Source organism: Mugil cephalus, chromosome 17 (assembly GCF_022458985.1).
Source record: "Mugil cephalus isolate CIBA_MC_2020 chromosome 17, CIBA_Mcephalus_1.1, whole genome shotgun sequence".
NCBI classification, from domain to species: domain Eukaryota; kingdom Metazoa; phylum Chordata; class Actinopteri; order Mugiliformes; family Mugilidae; genus Mugil; species Mugil cephalus.
Genome location: NC_061786.1, coordinates 15,909,280 through 15,921,772, shown reverse-complemented (window position 1 = coordinate 15,921,772; position 12,493 = coordinate 15,909,280). Strand labels below are relative to the sequence as shown.

At 42.9% G+C, this 12,493-nt stretch overlaps 1 protein-coding gene across 5 annotated transcripts in view; it reads left to right on the top strand.

Annotated features, from left to right (window-relative positions):
- The first annotated feature begins 2,552 nt into the window (after positions 1-2,552).
- zgc:110158 (uncharacterized protein LOC553590 homolog) overlaps positions 2,553-12,493 on the top strand; it is a 36,654-nt gene continuing 26,713 nt past the window's right edge. For 2 of the 5 annotated variants that reach the window (XM_047611177.1, XM_047611175.1), the window contains exons 1-3: positions 2,553-2,844; positions 9,446-9,518; positions 10,202-10,263. In XM_047611177.1, coding sequence (XP_047467133.1) covers positions 2,789-2,844; positions 9,446-9,518; positions 10,202-10,263 — 191 coding nt within the window. In that variant the 5' untranslated portion in view covers positions 2,553-2,788. The remainder of the gene's footprint in view (positions 2,845-9,445; positions 9,519-10,201; positions 10,264-12,493) is intronic. The other 3 variants (XM_047611174.1, XM_047611179.1, XM_047611178.1) reach the window with 3 other exon arrangements.

The following is a 12,493-nucleotide window of genomic DNA, read 5'->3' as shown; positions in this document are numbered from 1 at the left end:
GGAGAAAACATTTTTGGAACATCTTTAAAGAGGCTTTAAAGATGTTCAGTTTTGTTGTATAAGTTCAAAATGGAGATGGAGGTGGAGATCTTTGGGGATTGACTCACGTTTCGGATACAGCATCAAGTGGCCATTTGAGGAACTGCAGTTTTTGGCACTTCGCAGTAGGTAGGTTGCTACTTGGAGTGGAAACTTGTTGTTTTTCGCATATAGCCAGTTTAGCGAAGACATTGGCCGAAACACATGCAAACATGAAAAGATTAAGACGAAAGAAATGCCAGTGTACAGCTATAGGTGATAATTTCATGGCATTTTTTTTTTTACTTCTGCATTTGAGCAAAATCATATTCACATTCTTAATATATGCAGTTATATCCCTTCTACAATCCTAATACTCCTATGATTATTGCATCATTCAGTGCATCTGTGTTGCTATATGTTGCACACCCTAGTTCACCAAGCAAAAAAAAGCAAGAAGAAACCATAAAAATAAGGATCCTATCTTCTTTCCTCGCTCTCTTATTCCTCTATTCCTAACATGTCCGCTCATCATGATGTGTTTGTATTCCCATGTAAGAAAATAAATATATAAATAAAAATAAAATAAAATAAACGGGCCTCAGCACACATACAGAAGTATTTCTCTCTCTCTCTCTCTCTCTCTCTCTCCCTCTCTTTCTCTTTTCAGTCTCTCACGCACACAGAGATACATGCGCTCGCTGGTTTGCACACATGCACACACCGCCGTGCACACGGACATCCACGCACACAGACAGTCAGCTGTGCCCTTCCCACAGCGAGTAGCACGAAAACAGAACACACTGCCTGTCCCTGCCTCACACACGCACACACACACACAAACTCTGCCCTCTACACACTCTTAAAGAGACATGACGCACACTTATGCATCGCTATCGAGTGCCAGTTCCATACCTGGGCTTTAAATGAGCCAGAGCTGTATCGTCCTTTGTTATAATTACATTATTATAGTGACTAAAAGGTCTGGGAACACATCGCTTGCATATATGCACATCAATAAAGTGTATACAAATCACATTTTTGAGCGCTGAGCTCGACACGTTAAAAATTAAACCATTCTGTTTTTAACGCAGAGGAACCAAAACAAGAACATTAGGCGCTCTTGTGCAACTCATAGAGTTTACTACAGGAAACGATGAGCAACGTTTAATATTTCCTGATTACATAATGGATTAGGCCCACGACATTTTGTTCATCAAATGGTCTCACCGGCCATTTTATTAGGTACGCTAGTCAAAACGGATGCCTCCTGATGTAGCAGTCCTGCTCTAAATCCCCCTGCAAGATATTATATTCCCTTCTCATGTTCAGTTTATGTTAAAACATTGTCAGAAAAGTGGTAATTCAACTGTAAGATAACTGTGGAGGATGCAGTTTGTGGTGCTGTTAAGCTGGACTGAATTAGCTTAGCACACCGACCAAAATGGAGTTGACAAAATAATAGAAACACGTGTCGGTACAACACAATACAATCCAGCAGTAAAACGAATGACAGATAATGAAAACACACTTGAATTAAACACATTTTACATACCATAACCTTCATGCTCAGCTAGCTAAGATTTCGCGTAGGACTAAAATATTAGAAAAAAAATAGCGTAGCGTAGCATGTTTGTTAACATTTTTGACAAACTAAGTAAATTTTGATTGTACTGCAGCACAAAGTCCACAAGGAATGTCACATTAAGTCCTCTACAAATAAAATTTTCAAAGAAAAATGGACCCAAGTGAACAAAGTGGGGTAATGAATTTGTGTGCATTGCTCAGTTTGTATCTTTCCACTAAAGATTCTAAAATGTACTTTCTTTTTTTCGAAGCACCTAAAATAAGTGCATTTCCCGACCTTTGACGCAATCTACAGACATTAAAAGTGAAATCTTTTCATTTACGCTGCTGTCTCTGCAAATTAAACATCAGCATACAATAGAAACTAATAAATTACAGCAAAATTAAATTAGTTTGGGTTGCTGACACATGTCTTAAGACCCTTACTGATCCCTGAACCCTATTTTGGGAACTAGTTGTGACATGATAAAATAAATAAATGTAATTACTGACTCCTGACTGGAGTCATAGGATCAAACAACATATTCAGGTAAAATGATAATATCAGTCAGCCATATGTGTACCTTTTTTCTGCATGTACGTGATTACCCTTTAAGGGTATGTACTTGGATTAAACACATGGGGTACTTTGGAGGTACCCGCGACAACAAATGATGCAATTTGGGCTGATGAAGTGCCACACAAGGGCAAAAACAAGACATTGCCTCATACCCGTGGGTTGCACATATACATATCAGCGTGTAAAAAAGTTTAAAAACAGTAATAGTGGGTGGTTTTTAACCATCTTGGAACACAAATCTAATGTGAGGCCTGAACTTGAAGGCCTCCAAAAAGAGAACTTGAACTTGAGCGAAGTCGACAAAAACTGAGACACTGTGGCTTTAAGAAGCCCCCACCGTCTCACAACAGGGGGGGTGTGAGCTGAATCCAGGAACAGCGATTGAAAAAAAAAAAAAAACGCTCCACCAGTGGACTGTTTCAAGTTCCCCCCGGCTGAAACCCTGCCTGATTTGTGGGCAATGTTGGGGATGTAGAAAAAAAAGGAAACCGGAGCAAAGAGAGCGCAAGGGAGAGATAGGGAGACAACACTAACAGGGTAGCTATGGAGATAGTAGGTTTTCCTGGTAGCTTTCTTTGACAGGTGTCGAGTGGGATAAAATAAAGTATCAGAGCAGCCTCCAAGATGTACGGCAAGGGTAAAGGAGCTGTGGTCCCCTCCGATAGCCAAGCAAGAGAAAAGTAAGTAAATAAAATTACTGCACTGTCACAACACAAATCCGGCAAAGAAGAGTGTGCTGCTAGGTGGCTAAAGTTGCTAACTGATGTGGAGCAGTTGGGTCACTCGAGCAGAGCGCGTGAGTCGTTTTTCACGCGTACGGGCTGTAAAAAAAATTCAAAAAAGTGATGCTGTGATAGTTTTTAGTAGTTGTGTTTTTGCCACTTTGTGTGTGCGTGCCTTTCTCCTCGTGCATCCTCCAAACTACAGGCACGGCTGCTAAGTTAGCCCGAGCGGCTAGGCGCACGGCCAGTTTCACTCTTCTTGTTTCTTTCTTCCCAGTGCAAAAAAAAAAAAAAACGGCAGAGAGGCAGCTTGTTTATTTATTTAATTATTATTATTTTTTTTTGGCGACTTTAAAGTTGCACCGCTTTCCACACGCGCACGTGCTCCGGCAAATAATGAATAAACGGTGCGCTCGTTTTGCTGAATTATTGTCTCGCGAGGAAAAAGCATCGGTGGGTCCGTGGTAGTGGGGTGAGGTGTGTGTGTGTGTGTGTGTGTGTGTGTGTGTGTGGGGAGGGGGGGGGTCCCAACACTTCCATCTCGCCCCAGCTCGAGGAACAATGCGTTAGGAGCGACGCCGTGTGCATTGTAGCTGGTGGGGGGGGGGGGACTTTGGTGTGTCGCCCCTTCCCCAGGTATAAATAGAATACAGCTGTTTTGGGGAGGACTGTGTGTGTGTATACATATATATGTGTGTGTGTGTATGGAGGGGGGGCTTTGTTACAAAATATAACGCATACATGGAGACCCCCCACCCGACCCACTGTGGCACGAATGTCCCGAACGCGCCTGGTTACAATGTATCCACGCGGAGAGCTGCGCCTCTTAACTTTTGTGGCCCGTACAGATTTCCTCACCACCCCCCCCCCCCCCCCCCCCCCCCCCCCCCCCCCCCCCCCCCCCCCCCCCCCCCCCCCCCACTCGCCCCCCTCTTATCGTGCTCGGTTTGGATAAACATGAACTCATAACCATCGCCGGTCGCTACAGGACCCCCACACCCCCTTCCACAAAAAAAAAAGAAAAAAGAAAAAGAAAAGACACGCTTAATAATGGCCGGTCTGCCCGGAAACTTGGACGGTGTTGGCTTGTGTAGCTGCAGCCATCCCGTCCCTTTGTCTGCATGCCTCCGTCTCGAAAGCCTGTTGTTCTTTCTGGAGCAGATACGTGCAGATTACCGCGCTGTTACCAACACTCCAACAAGCCCCCCTCCCTCCCCACCCCCAAAAAATAAATAATTATATAAAAATAGTTTCAGAATCATCTTTAGCATTAACTTCAGGAAAAAAAAGCTCTCGTTTCGAAACAGATCATCAGTGAACTTCCTTTACTGAGAGCCACGGTTAACAAAGCCTAAGACCTGTAATAGGCTTTCGTTAAACTTTGTTAGGTGTATCAGCTCTGCAGCAGTGCCCTGTTAATGGTTTATAATAGTTTCTGTTACACTGGAGGTGAATTCTTGTGGCTTAGATTAGCTGGGACGCACCGGCAGCTGAATGCCCTGACTTGCCGGACCGGTCCTCGGGATCTCGAGTGGGGCAGGATTGTCAGAGCCATGTGGATATTTGCATACATAATCGTTTACCTCTCACCTCCTTTTTATTATTGTGTTTTTAACCTCGGCTGCCAACCACATATTCTTAACTCTTTCTATCGTACGCCACTCTTCTTTCCTCAACTGCCTCCCGACTCTCACTTCCCATCCATCGCTGCTTCTCAAAGTCCTCATCCCTCACTTCAGTGTTGAATTATTGAGACAGACTGAAGCAGCTGCTCTCAGCTTTGCGTCAGAGTTGAGAAAGAAAGAAGGAACGAAAGAAAGAAAGAAAGAAAGAAAGAAAGAAAGAAAGAAAGAAAGAGGCAGGCACAGAGAAGAGAAGAGAGAGTGGTAGGTATGGTGGGCAGATTCATCCATGTTTAAAGAGGGGGTTTTGTCACAAGCCTCAGGCAGGATGTCAGGTGTGTCGATGGTGAACATCAGGGAAAGTTCTGGCTCTGGAATTTGGTGTATGCACGCGCTGATGTCTCAGAAATGTATGAGGTGATGGTGTACAGGGAGGCCAGGGGTCATCTCTCATGGTTTGATAAAGGAAGAGGTTATTCTTTCAGGTATATGTGAAAATGTGGTTCTGGCCATGTCGATTTCAAAAATTTCTTCAGTGATCAACATGATTGCTCCCGTGATTCCCCCGTGTACCAACTTCTTTCGCCCTCTTTCAAAACGCCGTGTGCTCCCTCCTATATTCAAGTCGTCGACCTTTCTGTGCCACCGTCGCATGGCGGCTCCGCTCCTCAAACTTTTCTTTTCTATGAGCTAGCTTCTGAGCTTTAATAATGCAGGAGGCCAGGTGCACGCACAAGCCGCCCCTTTTGCAACAGCGCACACTCATGCACACACCACACATAAAAATTTCATTGAAGGCCTCTTGGGGGGGCATCTGCAGTGTGATCCTCCAGTCCCCAGACATGAGACCAAGTCCTTGACTATTTCCTACTGCTAGTCAAACTCCTTTTTTTACAAGGATGCACATATATTGAGCAAGTCCGTAAGCCTGCGGCGCACAGGGAGGCGCAAACTGTATCAATATTTGAAGCGTTTTTCTGTATCCCAAAGCTTCCTGTGAGCCTTTGCACAGCTTTTCAAAATTCTTAAAGTCAGTTTAGATCCGAAGGAATCTGTATGTGTTTAAGTGGGCAGGGGGGCAGAGGTATAATGCTCGGCGATGTATAGCTTGTTGGTGTGCTTTGTAGGTGTGTGTGGCCCAATAGTAGACTGACCTGCGAGTGGCAGTGACTTACACTCTACACCAGCGGTCACAAAGAGCTTTGTGACCTACAAATTGCTAGGAGCCTCAGAAAGTGGTCAGATTCCCCTGGCTAAAGTGGTCAAGTGTTGGTGTGTGTGTGTGTGTGTGTGTCAGCAGAAGTGCAGTGTTCAGCCTCTTAAGAGCATCGGTCGTTTGTACACGACTAATCTGTCCCACTGTCTGTGTTGAATTAATGAAGTGGATGCAGCCGGGACGTATTCCTGCCATTGCATATGCTGTTGTTGTTGTGCACTGTGATGGATTTATTTGCAGCTGATGATTATTAATCAATGTATATGACTCCGGGAAGTTGAATGAATGCTCTTCTGCTTTGTTTGTTCATCTGTATCTGCTCACATATGTTTCCTTATCATGGTGACTATCTACAAGAAGGGAAACACCCTCAGCTATTTATTGCCCTCTGAGCGGGCTGGCCCTCTGTACATATACAGAGAGACCAAAACATATTGAAACTATTATCTCTTCTGCGCAAGAAGCACAGGTCTACTGAATGCATGTTCAACCCGGATTGACCCTTTCATACTGAAACGCTCTTGTCGGTGTTGAGACTTACATCCTTGTCAAAAAACTGGAGTGATAAAGAATTATGTGACGTAACAAACCAAAGTTTCAGTTTCTGTCAGCTCTGGGTGCTCAGCCTCGCACTTGAGCTTAGTTTATACTTCTGCAACGGACCTGCGCTGGTGTGTCGGCATAGTTTTGTAGTAACGCTTTGGACTTTGGACCAGTTGCAGCCGTGTTGCCACAACATGTATCCTAGTTACCGTTATGAGGATGTGCATGTCAAGCTATGGCGTAGAGCACGGAAATAATCAATCTATCAATGGACTTCCTGCTCATAACTTAATAGAAAAACTTGTTCAGGGCGCAACGTATGTTTGGCTCAAGGTGGCATGATCTGGTGCCTCGTGTTGGCCCATTCATCTGCTGTGGTAGTCTTGTGATGAACATTGTACATGGATATAAGGACCAACAAGCACTATGACATTATGGGTGACCAGTTTAGTTCCTATTCTGTGGACGATAATAATCCAGGAGAATATAAAAGGTTGGGATTTAAACATATTAATCTATAGCGGTGTCCAAATATTACCTTGTACCTTTCTTGTAATATGTCAAAAATACTACATAATATTAGTATTTATTCATTAATATGTGGACTTCTACATGCATTTTTAATTCTTAAGAAACTGCTAGCCAAGAAAATGTCCCTTGTTTGTGTTATTTCTACACAAAGGACGAGGTATGATCATGCAACGACCAGCAGCCTCATACTACGGTTACTGTCTATTTGCCTATTCTTATCTCTTACAGACTACATTTGCATACTAACAATGCATATTTCAAACATTTGCATACGATTAATAGTAAGAACAGGTCAGGCTCAGATCATTTCTCCATCGTAAAGCACTATAGTAGTAGTAGTTGTGTTTCCTCTTCACCCCCCATAGCAGCAGTAGTAATTGAGCTTGAACGCATGGTTGTTCTCTCATGTGAATGTTTACACTATGCACATTTATTTAAAGGGGAAAGAACTCATTCACACCGGATGAGTTTCAAGTTTCTGAACTGACTCAAATGGCAGAAATCATTCTTGGGTGATAATGTTGAAACTGCAAGTCAAAAAACAAATGCAGCTTTTAGTGTGCAATACGTTATCTTGTAGTTCATCTTCAAAAGCAAGCATTCAGGCAGATTTTTGGATTTCATAACTTTCCCGTCTGCAGAGAGGCTGTTCTCCACTGCCACAGAGAAGGCATTAAGAAAAGCCCAAACAAAGCACGGAAGTGAAATGAATCATGTGCTTGAAAAATGACTTTTAAATGTTCAATCAATGACCGAAATAGTGGCCGATTAATTCTGTTTCAGTGGACACACCCCAATGTTTGTCATCGAGTATGTTGGGAAGATAGCGATGCAGAAAGCGTATCAATAAGTCCAGCATTTACATATTCAGGGAAGTTATTAAAACGTACCATGTTTCATTTCTTTTTTCTTTTTCTTTTTTTTGTTGATAGACCTTATCAACTTCCTCTCCAGTTTTTATTGTCGGGTGATACATCATCTAATGAGGCTTAAATGTGTTTCAATAGACGTTAATTTCATCTCTCCATTCAGTAACGGTACAAAAGAAGACGGCAAAGGAGCAGACCACGTTTAAAAACAATCCGCACAACAGCCTGATTATCTCAAAACCATGTTTCATTGATCACTTCATTGACTAATGATGGGGGCGATGACACTGAGCTACTGTCCTTCTCATTAGGACCTTATTGGCCTGTCAGAGGACTGTCTGCTCTGGGCACACAGGGCACTGTCATATCCACGCTGCCGGTCGATTGATGGTCCATTAACAGCCTATTAAACATGACTAAGTGAAGGAGTTAGGAGTACAATGTTGGGCCAATGGGGGTTTCCCACTCTACAGCATGGTTCTTCTGTCTGTTAATAGACTCTGGTGGATTGCCATTTTCAAGTGTTATAATGGCGGTGATATAAAAAAGTCTGACAAGGGCTTTGATAGCGTTGTTGGGAAATCCGTTGTATGCAACTATTTATTTTGGTATGAGGTCTTTTCATTCAAAATTCTTTTTTTTATTCATTCTGTTTTAGGTTCATTCGCGATGGGCTTGATAAGATGAAAAGAAGCATTCGTGGATAAACAGGAACCTGAGGTGGTGTTTTCACCAGCACGTCAGTCACAGGAACTTCTGAACTAATTTTAGTTCCTGTTTCATAGTTTTAGCTCCACGTAAAGCACCTGAGCAAAGCAATGCGATGGTAACAACTGTTTGCCATTGAAAGGTCTCCAAAAGTTTGACCTTTGCTACATGTCATTTGCTACACGTTCACTGCATAAAGATTAAGCCAATAGTACGAAACAACAATGGCCACCACAACATTTTAAGGTGGACCTTCTCTTTGCTGCCACCAACTCAAATCCTTCAGTCTTGGTCCATGTTAGAGAACAAAAACCAGAGTTACTTGGCGCAAGAAGTCCCACTACAGGTTTTCTGAACATTTAGAAAGTTTTGCTTTGCAGCAACTATCCGGAGGGTAGAAATGAAAGCATCATTTCTACTGCGAGGTAGAGTTTGAGATGACTTGACTAGCTTTTTTTTTTGCGCCGTGTACTTGTATCTACTATATTTAGCATGTCCAGATCGTACCACATAGGCCAAATATTGAACGTTGCTCGTAGCTTAGCTTGTACAAATGGTGGTTTTCATGCAATGTGTTCAAGGAAGTGTGACGATTCTCTCTTGTGGGCAGTCAGTGTATCTCTAAGCATCGGATTAACTCGCTTGGAACGTCAAACCAGTCAATACCGAAAAACTACCAACTATTGGTTACCATCTATAATGGGGAAACTATAAGGAGCCAGTCTGTTGAAAGCTTTAGATCCACATTTACTTTGAACTACATTGAAAATGAAACTAATTTTGCTGACAAGCCTTGCGACAACAATGGCTTATTCATTCACACTGCAGACGCACACCTGTTAGAATGACAGGTATGCAGACAAACATTTTATTGGTTAAGAAAGAAAGTAAGAAAACCTAAATGTACTTTAATGTATCATTTTCAGTAGGTTATACACTTCCTCCTACTTTCGGAGGCCAACAACTCAAAGCCACATTTTCTAATTTGCCTGTTAAATGTTATCTTCACACTTATAGTAAAAATGTAAATTGTATTTCGTCACTTAAATTCTTCTCCTTTTTAATTTCAGGTTAGCGTTATATGTGTACGAGTACCTGCTACATGTGGGAGCACAGAAGTCAGCACAGACCTTCCTGTCCGAGGTAAGACGCCGTCGATGACGAGCGAATGCTCATCAGCTTTCTTCTGTTATATCCCTACCGCGGTACACCATTAACAACGGTGTACACTCTCTCAGACGTACATGGCCAGTGAAAACATGCTAAACATGATTACTGAGTGCAAGGTGTTGCATCAATATTTTATAAGGAAATCCTATAAAGTTACACCAGATCACGATCACTGTCCACCACGGTGAGTCCTGGTGAAGCGGAGAAGTAAAAACCTAGCGATGTAGACATTTTGTTGTGTTGTTTGTGTTGCTATTTCGCTTCTGGGTGCAGGCGGGCCCACAGTGAATGAGTAAGTTAACCTCCGGATTCATGAATGTACTCCACATTTGACAAGTGGAGCTGGATTGCAGTCTAATAGAAAGGAGAGAGTCAGGGAGATGGAGATCGACAGAGCCAGAAAGATGCCTATCTTCACGTCAGAGGCCATTGACAGTTTGAGACTGACTGATTATATGTTCTTAACCCCTGGACCTGCAGACATAATCCTCTCTCTAGTGGCCACGAGTGACTTCTCTTCTCTTCTCTTCTCTTCTCTTCTCTTCTCTTCTCTTCTCTTCTCTTCTCTTCTCTTCTCTTCTCTTCTCTTCTCTTCTCTTCTCTTCTCTTCTCTCCTCTCCTCTCCTCTCCTCTCCTCTCCTCTCCTCTCCTCTCAGATTCGATGGGAGAAGAATATTACATTAGGGGAGCCCCCTGGATTCCTCCATTCGTGGTGGTGGTAAGTTTCACTCTCTGCCGTACGAGAAGCCTCTTCTCCCATGTTACTCGTGTTTGTTTGGATAAGCGTGTCCATTTTATTTGCTTGACTGTGTAAACAGATTTTTTTTTTTTTTTTTTTTTTTTTTTTACAGTGCATGTTTTAAGCTGTGCATCCCCCTCCTCCCTGCATATACACACACTTGATAGGGCTCCAGCATCTATCTTGACCCTACATAATTCATTGCTGTAATATGCACAAACGGTAGCCTCACTTGAGCTGTCATGGCCCTGAAAGAGACGTATTCAAATTTTGAATATGTTGAGCTAAAGAAACATTTAGATGCTAGATTTTAATTTAATTGTGCTTATTTGTGATTAAAAATGACTTCCAGAAGTAGGAGGTCTGGTAGAGCCTCAGCCTTGGGGTTGACCAGACTCACTGAGGGCGTGACCCCCCCTCCTCCCTTCCCCTCCTTGCCCGTCTTCTCCTCTCTCCCCTCCTCCAGCTCTCCACCCTTCACCCCCGTTTCTGAAACAATAGATCCAGATGGTAAGGGAATGGACCCCCCCCCCCCCCCCCCACCCCCACCCCCTTACAATCCCCTCCTCCTCCTCCACCACCTCACCCTTTCGTCACTCTTTGTGTGCCCCCCACCTCCCACTTTTCCCCCTTTGTTCACGTGGGAGAGGGATTCTTAGCAGATTAACCCGTTGCATTCCTGCTTCCTTTGTGTCACCTCTCCCTCCGCTGTCTTGCTCCTTCCCCCTCTCCTGTCATTTCTGCCCCTGGCTAAGATTTGACCTCCGGGGGTCAACACCTCAAGCACTGATCAGCGGTTTCAGTTGTTGTTTCGGATCTCCCCCGCAGTTACATGCACATGACCAGTAATCACGTTTATTACGTGTTTCCTGATTACTCGGTTCAGGTGTATCTTGGGTTTTCAAATGCAAAATTAGTTTGCCTCCCAGATTGTTAAAGCTTAACTTCATGCCTGTGTCCATGCAAGACGTGACTCAGTCGTTTCTGGACTTCCCCAACATAGTTTCTAAGCATCTGAAGAGGAAGGAGACGAGAGTCTGAGCCAGGACAGGAGATAATTTAAGCAGGAATAGAAGCAGCTGAAGAGTCTCACCCCCTTTTTAAAATAGTCAAAATTAGGCATTTTTAATCTGAATGAGGTAGTTATGCGTCAGAAATTTAACACTTACTTGGTTGCAAAATGGTTCCGACGCTAAATATTTCCTTAAACCATTGGTAAACTAAATTACGCTGTTTGTACAGTAGCAGGATATTGTGGCTTCAGATGGTTTGTTGTGCAGAAAAAAAAGAGAACATACAGTACATATCAACCTCTCAGATGCAGACACACCTAAAACAAACCTCGATCTGCCAGCAGTTCCTTGTAGGAAGCTCAGCGGTTGAACTCCTGATAGAAGTTAGTTCAAACTCTGGCAAAATGAATTGTCGTATGATCTTGTGAGAAACCAGCGGCCCCTCAAAGTAATAAGCCTTATAGGGATGAGTGAAACTAAAGTACACATGCCAGCCTCACTATAAGGAAAATTCTTATTCTTTTAAAGCTAATTTATAAAAAATAAACTGAAGGCTTTAGCTCTTTGGGCTTCGTAGCAAGTTTTCTAGCATTTTTTTGAGTCTTTACAAGTAAAATAAAAAGGGAAAATCCAATCACAGCAATGTCTTCAGGAACTGTGCATCACTGAAGAACACTCTGTTCTGAAACTAGAAACTACAAATTACAAAGGTACATATTTTAAAAACCTGTGGATTTAAACTTACAGACTTGTAAATATACCCTTAAATGGTCTTAAAAAGTACAGTATCTGGTGTAAGTTTTCACCTGAGGGGGAGTCTCTCTGCTGAGTAAGTAGAATGAGCGTCGAGCCTATAGAGCAACATCAGCAATATGAGAGCAAGGACATGTTTTAATAAGACGGAAATAAAGGAACAGAATAATAATCTGAAAGCATACAAGGCACGTTAATGCTAAAGAATAAGTTTGTTCTCAGAGGTTCTTTCTTTGAACGCGTTGGATGTAATAAAATGATTGCAAGTATCAAACGTTTACATTTAAACGTTTAATTGTTTGAGCTAGAAATTTAGCCGCGTGTCAGGAAGCTCACCGGCACGCGTAAAACGTCCCGATTTTGGGGATTCAACATGTCTGTGACTGTTGCAGATTGCCTGGATGTGTGAAGTGGCTGCCTCATTAGTCCTCTCGTTAGCCACA